At 32.1% G+C, this 13090-nt stretch overlaps 1 protein-coding gene across 1 annotated transcript in view; it reads left to right on the top strand.

Annotated features, from left to right (window-relative positions):
- Window positions 1-11008, top strand: part of MDGA2 (MAM domain containing glycosylphosphatidylinositol anchor 2) — an 800938-nt gene extending 789930 nt beyond the window's left edge. The window contains exons 16-17 of the mRNA XM_063091085.1: window positions 8125-8230; window positions 10920-11008. Of these exons, the coding sequence (XP_062947155.1) occupies window positions 8125-8230; window positions 10920-11008 (195 nt within the window). The remainder of the gene's footprint in view (window positions 1-8124; window positions 8231-10919) is intronic.
- The last annotated feature ends 2082 nt before the right edge of the window (window positions 11009-13090 follow it).

The following is a 13090-nucleotide window of genomic DNA, read 5'->3' as shown; positions in this document are numbered from 1 at the left end:
CTCTTCTCCTCATTTCAACTGAGAAATCAGACTCAGCTTGTATATTTGGTGCTCAATATAGATGCTGTTTCTGGTGCTCTTTGTACCTTTTTATATATCCATGTTTTCATCTGGTATCAATTTTATTTTGCCTGAAGGACTTCCTTTAATATTTCTTGTAGTGTGGATCTGTTAAAGATAAATTCTTCTGAAAAAATCTATTTTACCTTCATTTTTTGAAAGATATATCCTCTAAGTGTGGCATTCTAGTTTTTCCTTTTGGAATTTTAAAGATGTTGTTCCGCTGTCTTATTTGCATTATTTCTGAGGACAAATATGTGGATATGCTTATATTTATTCTTCTGTATGCAACAAGACTCTTTTCTCTGGCTGCTTTTAAGATTTTCTTTTTGTCACTGGTTTTCAGAACCTTGACTATTATGTGCTTTGGTGTATTTTTCTTCATTTTTCATGTGCTCAGGATTCATTTAATTTCTTAAATCTGTGGGTTAATAGGGTTAATAGATTTTGTAAAATTTGAGAAATTTCTGGCTATTTCTTCAAATATTTTGCTTTCTCTACTTTCCTTTGAAGTCTCCAATATACAAAGCTCCTTTCAACGTGTTTCATAGGTCATTAGTGCTGTTTTTTTTCATTTAGAAATATATATATTTTTCTGTTTGTGTGTAATTTTGGGTAGTTTCTACTCTGTCTTCACATTCACTAATCATTTCTGCAATGTTCAATCTTCCTTCAATGCTATTCAGTGTATTTTTTCATTTGAGCCATCGGACTTTTTATCACTGTAAGTTCAATTTGAGTCTCTTTTAGAAAACATTTTTGTGTTTCCAGTTAATGGTTTGAACAGAAGAAATTCAGTTGTAATTGTTTTAAGTCATTATCTGTTAATGCTAGCATCTGTGTTTATTGGTTCTTGATTAGTTTTGATTGGTTTTTCTTCTTATTATGAGTCATTATTTTTCCGCTTTTTTGCAAGTTTGGTAATTTGATTGGGTGCAAAATATTGTGAATTTTACCTTGATAGGTGCTGCATATTTTTGTATTTTGTAAATCTTAAGATTGTTGGCAGATGTAGTTAAGTAACTTGGAAACAGTCTGATCATCTTAGGTCTTGCTTTTTAAAAAGACTTGTTAGGTGAGACTAGAGTAGAGTTTGGTATAGGGCTAATTATTTCTCACTGCTGAGGCAAGAGTCTGCAGAGTACTCTGCCCAATGTGCCATAAATTATGAGGTATTTCAGTGGGCTAGTGGGAAAATTCACCATTCCCAGTCCTGTGTGGGCTTGGCATTATTAACTTAAATCCATCCCTCCGATACTTTCCCAGGTCTTGGGTAGTTTCTTCATATTTATATCCTGATCAGTACTCTTCTGAATACTCAAAGGGGACCCTCTGCAGATCTTTCGCTCTTACTTTCCCTGTCCAACTCTTTTTTTTTTTTTTCTTGTATTCCGCTCTGAACTTGGACTCTCAGATCCATCTCCTCAACTCAGTTTTTCTACCAGCCTTTATCATTGTTCCTTTTTCTTGCACCATGGTCTGCAAACTATACAGGGCAATCATAAGACTAACCTTTGTGTAGGGCAATCATAAGACTCACCATCTCTCAGGGTTCAAAGTTCTTCATTATCTAATGTCCAGTGTCCTAAACACCATCATTTCATATATTTTGTCCAGCTATTTGGTTGTTTCAAGTGGAAAGATAAATCTGTTTTTGGGTGGAAGCAAATCAAAAAGTAAAAATTTTGAGTCAATGCATTTTTAAGCTATTTAAATTACCAGTAGAAAATAAAGATAAATAAAATGTTCTTCCATTTCCTAATATATTTCCAGTTCCATTGGCTAGGGACCTTCTTATATTTCATAGATCTTGATTATCCAAAGAAACATGAAATACAACTACATCATTCCATTCTGCTTTTTTGTTTTGTTTTGTTTTTGAGTTTCTTGTTTTGAATTGTTTCACACAAAGCATTTTTTACTCAAAAAATCATTTATAATCTATGAAGGTTTTAAAAAATATTTTCTTTGGTATGTAATGCCTACCAGGAAAGGCATGATAACAATGGTACAAATACATTACCATATAAATTAAGTTGTGAGAAGTTTTAATATTATTCAAATGCAGCATTCTGGCATTCAAGGATGTTTTCCTTCAAGTGGAAGGCATATCTCTTACCTATTGGATTTTAAATGGAGTATAAGTGACTTTGAGTCTCTCTTTCACTAACATGTGTTGTTTTATTTGCTTGAAGTTGCATGATTTTAAATTAGTTTGATCCATAAACACTTTAAAAAACAAACAACTAAGTCAAACAACTTCCGAAGTCTTTTGTTTGAGTATGTCCAATTAATTTGCTTGGCTGAAAATAAAATTATTGTGTAGTACTTTTGAGGGCAAATAGAAGTTTAATTCTAATGAAATTTCTTTTGGGGCTCTTTTCTTGGAATTAATTTAGCATAATCAGTGCTCATGATGAAAATATATTTTTCTATACTTGAAAGGATTAGAACAAAATTTCCAAAAAAGTAAAATCAATATGGTCTTAGTCTTATAATGTCACACATTTTATCTCCTATACCAAACAAAATATTAACCTTCCCTTTTAATGCTTTTTCCTCTTTCATAGTATATTCCAAATGTTTTCCAGGGTAGAGTGTAAAGAGACATTATAAAACACAAAATACTCTTTACATTTTCTTAGTTTAGGTAAAAGGGATTCTAGAAATCTCCTATGCTTCCATCGTCACTTAAAGATTTGGAACTAGGTTTTGAGACAATTTTTGAAACAATTAGGATACACATACTTTACACTAAATAGGGACTGGAAAAGAAAGAGATTATAGTGCTCTCATTACTTCATACTGCCTTTAAGTTCTAACTAAGAGTAATAATAATCTGGAAAATATTGTCCTCATTAGTAGACATTACATGCTCATGTAGTTACATATCTGGCATTCTAGCCAAATTCTAGGGCAATAATATGGACATGATGAGGCTCCTGAATTAACTATTGACCACAACGTGGTCTATTTATTTCTGTCTCCGCCAACAGTCAAAATCTCATGTTATTATTTCAGATTAGAAGCTTTGACAATCAATTGACATTTATCCAGCTAATTGAATTGGCAGAGTCTTGTGAAGGCAAACTCACTGTTAATATTTGGAACAACTTCCCCAGGGAAAAAGCCAAGGCTACCCACCCGGTCTACTATGTTGCCTCTCTTCAAATCTCTTTTGTAATGGTTGAGGATAGTGATAGTTCTGTTATTTGCTGAACGAGTAATAAAATAAAGGTAACAGTATTAATGCTAATAGCTATTTTCAGACTTATTTATATGTTTTTAAAGTGATACACACTGTCAATTTTCAAGTGTTCTTAGGCTTTTGCACTTGCTTGAGCCGTAAAGATCAAAAGTGATTTGTCTCCTGTCAGGAAGAAAATGTGCTGTGAACATTTCCAGAAGGCACCATTAACATTGAAGTCAGATCATCAGAAGTGCATTGTATTCTTTGATTCCCACATTGACTTTTACTGCATGTAACTCTTCTACTTTTGCTGAGAAATTCTATTTGAACAAAAGCTTTAATAGCATCTGCTGTATTTCTGTATCAACATCTATATTTATATACTTTAAAGCATTATGATGTATATAAGAAACTGTGAATTGATGAATTGAAAAAATTTTGTGTAGTGTAATCTAATGCAAAGTCCACACGATTTTTTAAATTCCCATTTGAATTTACCATCAAGAGTTAATTTTCTGATTATGCAATATTTCTAGCATATTGTATGCTAAATTGTATGCACACATTATGAAAACATTTAAATTTTAAACTTGTCATTTCAGTTAAGGGAAACTTTTAAATAATATTAACATGATTGTGTGGGAAAAATGTTTTGCATAATTTTATTCGTCTCTTAAGAGACCTAAACTTCAACATTTTCTCCCCAGGTATCTACATGCCATTAATTCCTTCTTCGACTCAGTTAAACTAAATGCATTTCAGAAGTGCTGAAGAGAAAAGAAACATAGATTTATCTCTGTAATGTAATAGTAGTCAGAAAAATGATGGGATTTCATAAAAACATGACATTATTGAACTTTTTAAATTACAGAGACTTTCTTCTCAAAGTAAATAAACAGTAATACAGATTTTTTTCATTGCTTACAAATCACTTCTATGTTGAAATACATCACTTTAATGAACTGTTATATTTTCTCATCTTTATGTTTTAGAAAAAGTTGTCAGCAAAGATTTTCTTTTATAAATAGTAAAACTTTTTATTGAAAGCTTGGCCAAGGCATATTCTATAAATTTAATACATAAGCATTTTATTTCTGTAATCTACCTCACAGTCAAAAACAATATAAAGGAAAAAGTTACTCCTCTAGATCTTAGTCTAGAAGTTATTTATGAATCTATTGAAATTTGCAAAATTTAATTATAATAATTCAAAGATGTAATTGTGAGAGTTTAGAGAATAAAAAGAACAATGCAATAAATATTTATTTGTGGGAGTCATTCAGTTAAAAAATGTTCTGTATCTTCTCAATAGCAAAATTACCATGGAAATTAAAAGGAAACAAACGTGCTACACAAGACTTTCTTCTTTCTCTTCAAAAAGGACCCTGAGAAAGAGTATAGTATTTCTCTGGACTATTGGATTGGATTTTCTATCATCAGAAGATTTCAAATAAATTTTTAAAACACTAATCATGACTATATCAAAAGTTTTATTGTCAGAATGAACAACTAATTCCCTGATTTTTTCCCACACAATGTCTAAAACTCCTGCTATGCTTATATAGAAAGAAATCAACTTGCTTTATTCAATGACAAACTGTATTATTAATAGTTGTAAAGGTCAATGTAAATAATAGATTTGCAAATCAGCCAACTTTTATTACTTTATCAGTTCATTCAGTATCACCAAGCGATGAAGTATTCATATAAGGGAATGCTCTAGGTATAGGCAGCTCTTTGGACATATGACAATTCAACTTTTTTGATTTGTATTTTTCCTATTCAGCCAACTACACACTTACCGTCAACATACTGCCAGGAAGCAGGCAGCACACATATTAAATGACATCAGTCAATCCCTCCCTCACGTTTACTGCAAGAAGCTCCTCAACACTCCCTCTCAATCTGACCACAAAAGGGACTGTCCTCACAGCTTCTCTGCTTCAGCACTTGTGTGTTTAGCACAAGCCTAGGTCTGACCTTGTGATTTTGATCAAGCTCCACAGGGAGGCAGGAGTAAGGGAAGAAAAAGAAAATTAAATGAAAAAGGGATGTTTAATACTTTAAAGGCAGTAACAGAAGAAATTTTGAAATGCTTTTAGCAAGGACAGGATCATTCTAATTAAAATATGGTTTCCAGAGAAAGCAGCTTTGAAAAATTCAGGAATGATTCTGATGATTTATACATTTTGGTTTTTATCTTGTTTAACATAATTCCATTATTTTATATTGACTCCTGCCTGCAGGTAACAAGAGCTTATGAAGTAAACATAATTGTGTACGTTGGATAAGAAAAACTATAGATAACTTTATCAAACTCTTTACCTTTACATAGCTAAGGAAAATTCATGTACTCCAAGCCTTTATCCCCAGCATTCTTCCCAATGAAAGGATTATGACTTCAGTTTCATCTGTGTAAATTTCAAATGTGAGCAGGTGCAGAAGAGTTGAACCTACCCTTGTTAGACTCTTCAGCCCATCTCACTTCCCCACACAAAGCATATGGAAATGCAATTCCCTTATCTTTCCTACTTTTTAAATCTTCTTTTCTCCTACTTTTTTTTTTAATCTTTGCTACGTTGCAAATCCTGTGTTGTACTCTACAAGCAATATTTACTCACATTCCTTCCCTTTTCCCACCCCGTTTCCCACTACCACTTTTTAAATCAAAATTTTGAATGACTGGAAACGTTTCCCCTTTACTATGACAAGTTTTCTTGACAAAATATCCTCACTCCTCCTTCACTCCAAAATTAAAACTTGACTTGCAGGAAGAAATCTACTCTTTATTCCATTCAATCATTTAAAATATCTGCATAAAATAAAAATTTATTTTGATGGCAGCACTCCACTTTCCAACAATGAAGTATAGCCTTGTGGCCAAAGTAGAAACTGATTTTACAAACAAGACTGATATTCAGCATGAACTTTTGAATTCTGACTTTCTCCAAAATAATATTTCATTCATGGTGTTATTATGAGAGAAGAGTCAGTATCAAATGACTGAAACTAAGAAGGGGGGTGGGAAAAACTATTGATTTACCCTCACACTGATTCTCTGTCAGGTAAGGGGCAGATATGAAAGAAGGGAAATACACCCAAAAGGCTTAAGAACCCACTGTTAGGAACAGGGTAATACCTTCTCACAGATAGATTGCTCATAGGGGCAATTTATAAGGCCTTAAAGAATCATGCACCCTAAATATGTATTTATAGTAATTACTTGAAATGTATTCAATTCACCCTTTATTATAATAGCAGAAAATAATTTTAATGTCTAACAATAACAATGGGGTACAGATTAAATAAATTATATCCATAATGTGGAATATTCTGTAGCCATTAAAATTACTTCCCTTTTTCTATATCTACTGCTCTCAGATGTTTATACTACTGGTTATTTTGGGTTTTTTTAAATCCTTTCTCATAGGACCTTTGGATTTAAAGAGTCCTCTGAGGATTTTTTTATCCACTTCCAACATACCTTCCCAGATACCACCTGTATTAGTCCATTTTGTGTTGCTAGAACAGAACACCTGAGACTGGATAATTTATAAAGAGCAAAGGTTTATTTGGTTTACAATTCTGAGACAACTGCATCTGATATAGGCCTCAGGCTGCTTCTACTCATGGTGGAAAATGGCAGGTAGCCTGTGGGTACAAGCAGACCACATGGGAGTGGAAGAAAGACAGAGAGAGAGAGCGTGCACGTGCCCGTGTCAGGGTCTTTTAAACAACCAGCTCTCCTGGGAACTATTAGCTTAAGTTCGCTAAATATCACCTCAAATTTGCCTTTAAGGAGCTATTTTCAGACAAAAAACAAAAACAGAAAATTTGGCATTGATTAAAATAAACTTTCACTCAAATGTGTTATATTGAAAAAGCCCAGAAATTTGTAAAAGTATCACATATCAGCTTGATGTTAGAAACGACTCTTTATTAAACTAATTTTTCTTAGGAAAGACCAAACCAGATGTTCCATTTTGACATGTAGAAATTTTTCTGGAAATACAAACTGTTAAATACGTAGGTTGCCCTTTCATATCAAAAGGATTAAAAAGTTTTACTTGAAGCAGGGAATAATTTAGGGGTTGTAGAGAAAATTCTAAAAACATCTTGTTTCTATAAAAATTAAATAGTAAGATTTTGTTAATTGTCCTTAACTGTTCTTTTATCCAGAATTTCATAATAAAGGGAGTCTGATTTCACTCATCTATTCTTTGAATATTCATGCACCAGTGTGGTAGACACTGGAAATTCAAAGGTTTGCCACTCAACATAAATAGACCCATAAGTATCTTCAGGTGTTAAGAATAGACTATCAAAAGTGAAATCATAAAGGTAAATCATAATGTAAATATATGAGGAACCTATTCAATCTATTTTCAAGAGATAAACTTCAGAGATGGTAAACATTTGTTTTGGGTGTCAGTAAACATAAAACTGTTGTAAAGAACACAGAATTGACTCATTCCTTAAAATATTTCTAAAAAACTTATGTTACAAGATATGCTTAGAAAAAAACTGGAGGGAATCTATTTCAGAAAAAGACTGCTCAAATGAAAATTTTTCTTACCCTTGAAAATTAGAAGTGAGAGGATCTGTAGTAGTTGTTTTTATGGTACTGTAATAGTTTTGTTTTATAGTTAACACAGAGCTTTTGATGTGAAGAACTCATACTATGCAAGGAAGATCCTTTTATAAGTTTTGTTAAGCAAGTTTTTGTGTTTTGTAAAATAACAATTTTGAGAACCATCAAGAATAAAGTATGCCAGGATTACTGACAAGTTTACCTTTGCCACCTCAATTTCTCAATAGAAATTGATCTACAAATCAAAGATCCACATTTAGGTTTGTTTCATTCATATTTGTAGCTCATTTTTGAAGGTATTCGAGGTCCTGGCATAGAAGGTGACATTGCTATCGATGATGTCTCAATTGCAGAAGGAGAATGTGCAAAACAAGACCTAACAACTAAGAGTAAGTGTCTTTTCTTGGGATTGGTTTGATGTGATGTTAATGTAACTACTATTAAATTAATATATTCTCATTTTATAAAACAAATTTATTTTTATTTTGTTTATTTAGAAAGTTCTTATATGTAAGACCTCAAAGTTTTGAAGGTATTTTTAAAGTGTTATATTTAATTGTAAGCATATTTGACCTAAGATAAAATAAAAGTAATTTTAATTTAGAGCTATATATGACAAGCATACTTTGATTTTTAATTAAGATTTTAAAATATTTTAATTTATATTCTCTAATTTTGAAATTTTTAAAACTTTTATTAAAATATTTGTCAAATGTCTATACTCAGCACACATTTGTATAGCCATAGATATTTTTATTCATCCAAACAGTTTAAGAGTATATTTTCTAGATATAACTTTTGCCAACCATTTTAACAGATTCAGTATCGTAAAGAGTCTTAATATATATATATTAAGTAATGGAGTAGCTTTGTTTTTTATGATGTAATTAATCTCCTTCAATTTGCACCATAATCTTGTTTAGTAATTTGATACTTTTAACCTGATTTGAATGTTATAATTTAATGATATGTTCAAATTTTATTTTCTTTTTTTACCACAGGTCCATTTTTTAATAGAAGAGTTATAAATAAAAAATGATAAACAATGCAAAAAACATTAGAATTATGTGCTGAACTGCTTATTGGAATCCTCATCTACATATTATACATTTGAAACTAAGATATCTGAAACCATTCCTATTAAAAATTCCTCCAATTGAATTTTCTTAGACCCATCTTGAGTATTTAATTTGTGGTCATATGAACAGGTTGCAATCAAGCTAAGTTTACACAAATAACACATCAATCCTTTAGCACATACAAAAGCATGAAAATCCATAATGTATAAGTCTAGACAAATCTGAGTCTTTGTGAATTTACTATATTTAATGGGAAATAATACCAGTCTAGATGTCGAAAGTCAAATTTGCACAACTATCCAGTGATTGCTCATATGAACTTGAATTGACTCCATTCTTAAGCATTGTAAAAAGATAAAAACTAAGATTGCATATAACAATGAATCATTTTGCTTGTAGCTTCCTGTCATTATACTTAGCATTTCAAGTAACCCATTTAGTAAAAATTTCTCCCCGTGTCTGCTTCATTCTGCTTTAGAAAACCAGTAACTACACCCAAATGAACCAGGTTTGTCTAATGCATGGAAAAACGTGCTTCATGTTGTAAAACTCAGAAGAATCACCATTGTCCTTTTGCATTTTACAACATGAATCAGTGACAGTAACATATTAACTGAAAGTAGTTGCCACTTTATACAGACAATTTACGTTTTAATAATTCATCACTGAGAAATATTATGAATTCAATTTAATAAATTGAATTAAACTTTCCAAAGGAGGGAAGCAAGAGAAAGAAATTTACTCCCTAGAGGAGAAAGCAGAACTGGTAAGAGTAGCCACAGTGAAATGATGATGAAAGCCCTTAGAGTTTTGAGTATTAAACAATGGAATGTTTTCATAATCAGCCTTTTTTTCTATTAAACTAGTAAATCCAGAGAAATGTGTGGCTATTTTAAGTTGGCTATATTTATATGTATTGAAGGTATTTTTATTTAACCTCTGTTAATCAGGGGAAAGAAATAATTTAACGGAACAAAAATACTCTATTTGGTATGAGAAAGTATTCTGTTGCATTTGTGTCTATTCAACTATCATTTATTAAGTTCATTTTGATAAATGGTGTTTGAATGTTTGGTGAATATTAATTTAATATTAACTTCTAAGTACAGAGCAGCCTGAAGGCCAAAAACTTCTTCCTAACTGCTCAGGCTCCCAATCCTTCCCAGACACTAAATGCTACCATCAAGAGCTAAGATTATATGTCTCTATTTTCAAAGCTCAGCTCTCTTTTAGGAGAGAGCCATGTTGTACATTTAACCAGGTTAATGAATTTTAGGTATGCCTTCCTAGGTAAGATATGTATTAGCCCTCCTAGGTAAGGTATATGTCCTAAAAGACATCACCTGGACACAAGGCTGTAACTGAGATATGAACTACATACTGTAGGACTTTCAAAGCGTATTGCTAGAAGGGAATTTTTTGTTAGAATCACCTTCAAAGTGTTTTTAGAAGTTAAACTAAAGAGAAAATTATTTATGCAATTTGTATATAATGGACTGATCTAAACATGGATAATCTACTAGTTGCAGTAGTCAATTTTCTACCCGTAGTTATTCCTTCCTAGTTTTCATCAACAGCAGTTTTCTTCTGTCTTCAAGCTTCTCTTCTGGAAGCTTGGGGGGAAAAACTCACCTTTTTAGAATTTCTGAGAATTTTTTCCATGTGCTTGCTTTCATATGACTAACATTATTCTAAGGTTGAGCTCAATTGCAAACTCAGGTGAATATCTTACGAACAAGTTTTCATTAGCATATTATACCAATTTAAAATTGGCAAATATTTTATTTTATCAAATGCTTTACCATATATTCAAATTATTTTCATTTTCACTTGCCTTGTAATGAAGGTGATAAGTAAAACAAAGTAAAAACAAATATTTTCCAAAAATATTTTCTATAATTTGTTTTATTAGTTCACCAAGGTTGTATCAGTAGCTACCTGGAATGCTTTTTCTCTTTTGTTTTTTTTCTAATTTGGCATTTATTTCCCTTATCTTTAGATTCCGTTGATGGTGCTGTTGGGATTTTAGTTCATATATGGCTTTTCCCGGTTATCGTCCTCATCTCTATCTTAAGTCCTCGAAGGTGACCTTATCCTGGCAGAGGCTATAAAAGATTCACCAGGCACTGGCATGAAGAAAGAGTCTTTGTAAATGGACACTGAAAAAACAAACTACCAAAGATTCCTCCACTGACTACTGACTCAAAAATAAAATAATAAAAACAAAATTTTTTAAGCACTGGGGATAAAAAGACATCATGGAAGTATAACTTATTCCAAACTACAAATAAAAGATAATCTTGACCTGAGTAGAAAAGAGACCTTCAGGTGCTTTTGTGGCTAAAACGATTGCAGTGTCATCTGGTTGAACTCTGGAAAAAAAAAAAAAAAGAGAGAGAGAGAGAAAAAGAAAAAAAAAAAGCTATAGAAATCCTTGTCAAAGCACAAAGTCATGGCTGGTTTTGTTTCAAATGAATAGTTTGCTTGTTACCATGGAAACCTAATGGCCTGCCAACAAAAACCTCACTGTAAACAGGGTACGTGAAGAGCTGGCATTTATTTTCCGTTCGAGAAGGTTTTATGTAGAGAATTAAATAAATGTAGGCCCTTTTACCTTTGGCTGTTACCCTTCCTTGAAAATAACCTGAACTCAGAATTATTTAAAGCATTCATGTTCCTGCCCACCTTATCCCCATCCCATCTTTATTATTATTATTATTTTTTTTTTTTTTCCCTCCGATGGCTAAGCTAAATAACTGTAAGCTATGTCTTTTTGCATGCACTACTATCCAGGACGGTAAACCTGGGCTTACATAGTACACAGGCTTATCGGAGTTTGCTTGCGGCCACTTGAACACCTAAACTACGTCATCTGTTCCAATGAAGAAACCAAACCACCATCTTTTATAAATTGCCATGGAAACCAAGTGCCTTCAATGAAACAAGCCTGAATAATTTTCAACTCAGAAGCTTGCACTGCTAAGAGTGGTTTGTGTAAAACTATTTTATAAACAAACTACAGAACCTAAGTGTGCAAATTACAGGCAAGACAACAAAGCCGCTTCTGAAGAAGAATGGACCGAAGCTGCTGCGTAAGCCCATGCAGACAAGATATTTGTTGTTTAACCTCCTAGACAGCCATGGCCTTTCGGCTTAATGTCCATTAGAAAATAACTTCCATTGAGACCAGACGTGGAGCAACACTTTTTTCTTCCAGGTTATTAAATGGGTCAACCAGAGCAAAAGGTTATTAAGATAATACTTAGCGCAGAAGGTGGTAAAACACAAAAGTGATTTTTTACTCTAACCTCCATTTGAAATGAAGTTGGCCCTAGCTTTTGAGGGAACAAGAAAATGTTTGTGATTGCAGTGCATACAAACTCTACAGCAGAACTGGGCCTAAAAAATCTGGCTTTATTCTAAACACTGAGGGTAATATGCCTCTGCCCTATAGTCAGACTCTGTGCAAATTGTGAAATATTATTTTATTATTTTACCAAGATTAAAAAACACTTTTACAAAAAAACAAAAACCTGTAAAAATGATTTTGAGCTACCTGAGGACAAATCATACCTTTAACCAGCCAGTTTTCCAATGCATTGTAAATTTCACTTAAACCTGTTGGTTATGAAAATTTGAAGATCTTTTTCCTTAAATTATCTCAGCTTTTAACTTCATTTAAAAAGACATTTGTCTAAAGAAGAATATTATTATTATATGTTCTTTCAACACCCCAGGATTAAAAAAAACTGATTATGCAAGTAATTGGGATATAAACATTAAATTATAACATTTGAAAATATTAATATAAAAAGCACAACAAAATGTAGTGGAAAAATGACAAAGCTTGATTTTTTTAAAAAAAATCTATAGAAATGTTTGTGCAAATTCAGTAATTCACTTAAAATATAATTTTACAGCTATGTTCAATAAAGCCTCTTTCCAGGTAAGGTATGACAAGCGGTATGTGTGTTTGTTAAACAATGTTCACTTATCACTAAAATGGGAGCAGCTATACAATTTATTGGTCATGTTACCATGGGATAAATCTTCAGTGAGTCATACACCTTAATGTCTGCAGGAAAAATTTTAATAGGAACTCCCTGATGTGCTCTTCTATATTTGTAAAACATGTAAAAAAAAGTGAAAAATTTGAAGGTAAAATATGAA

Source organism: Cynocephalus volans, chromosome 3 (assembly GCF_027409185.1).
Source record: "Cynocephalus volans isolate mCynVol1 chromosome 3, mCynVol1.pri, whole genome shotgun sequence".
Taxonomy (NCBI): domain Eukaryota; kingdom Metazoa; phylum Chordata; class Mammalia; order Dermoptera; family Cynocephalidae; genus Cynocephalus; species Cynocephalus volans.
Note: the sequence above shows the minus strand (reverse complement) of the source record. Positions and strands in the feature narration are given on the sequence as shown.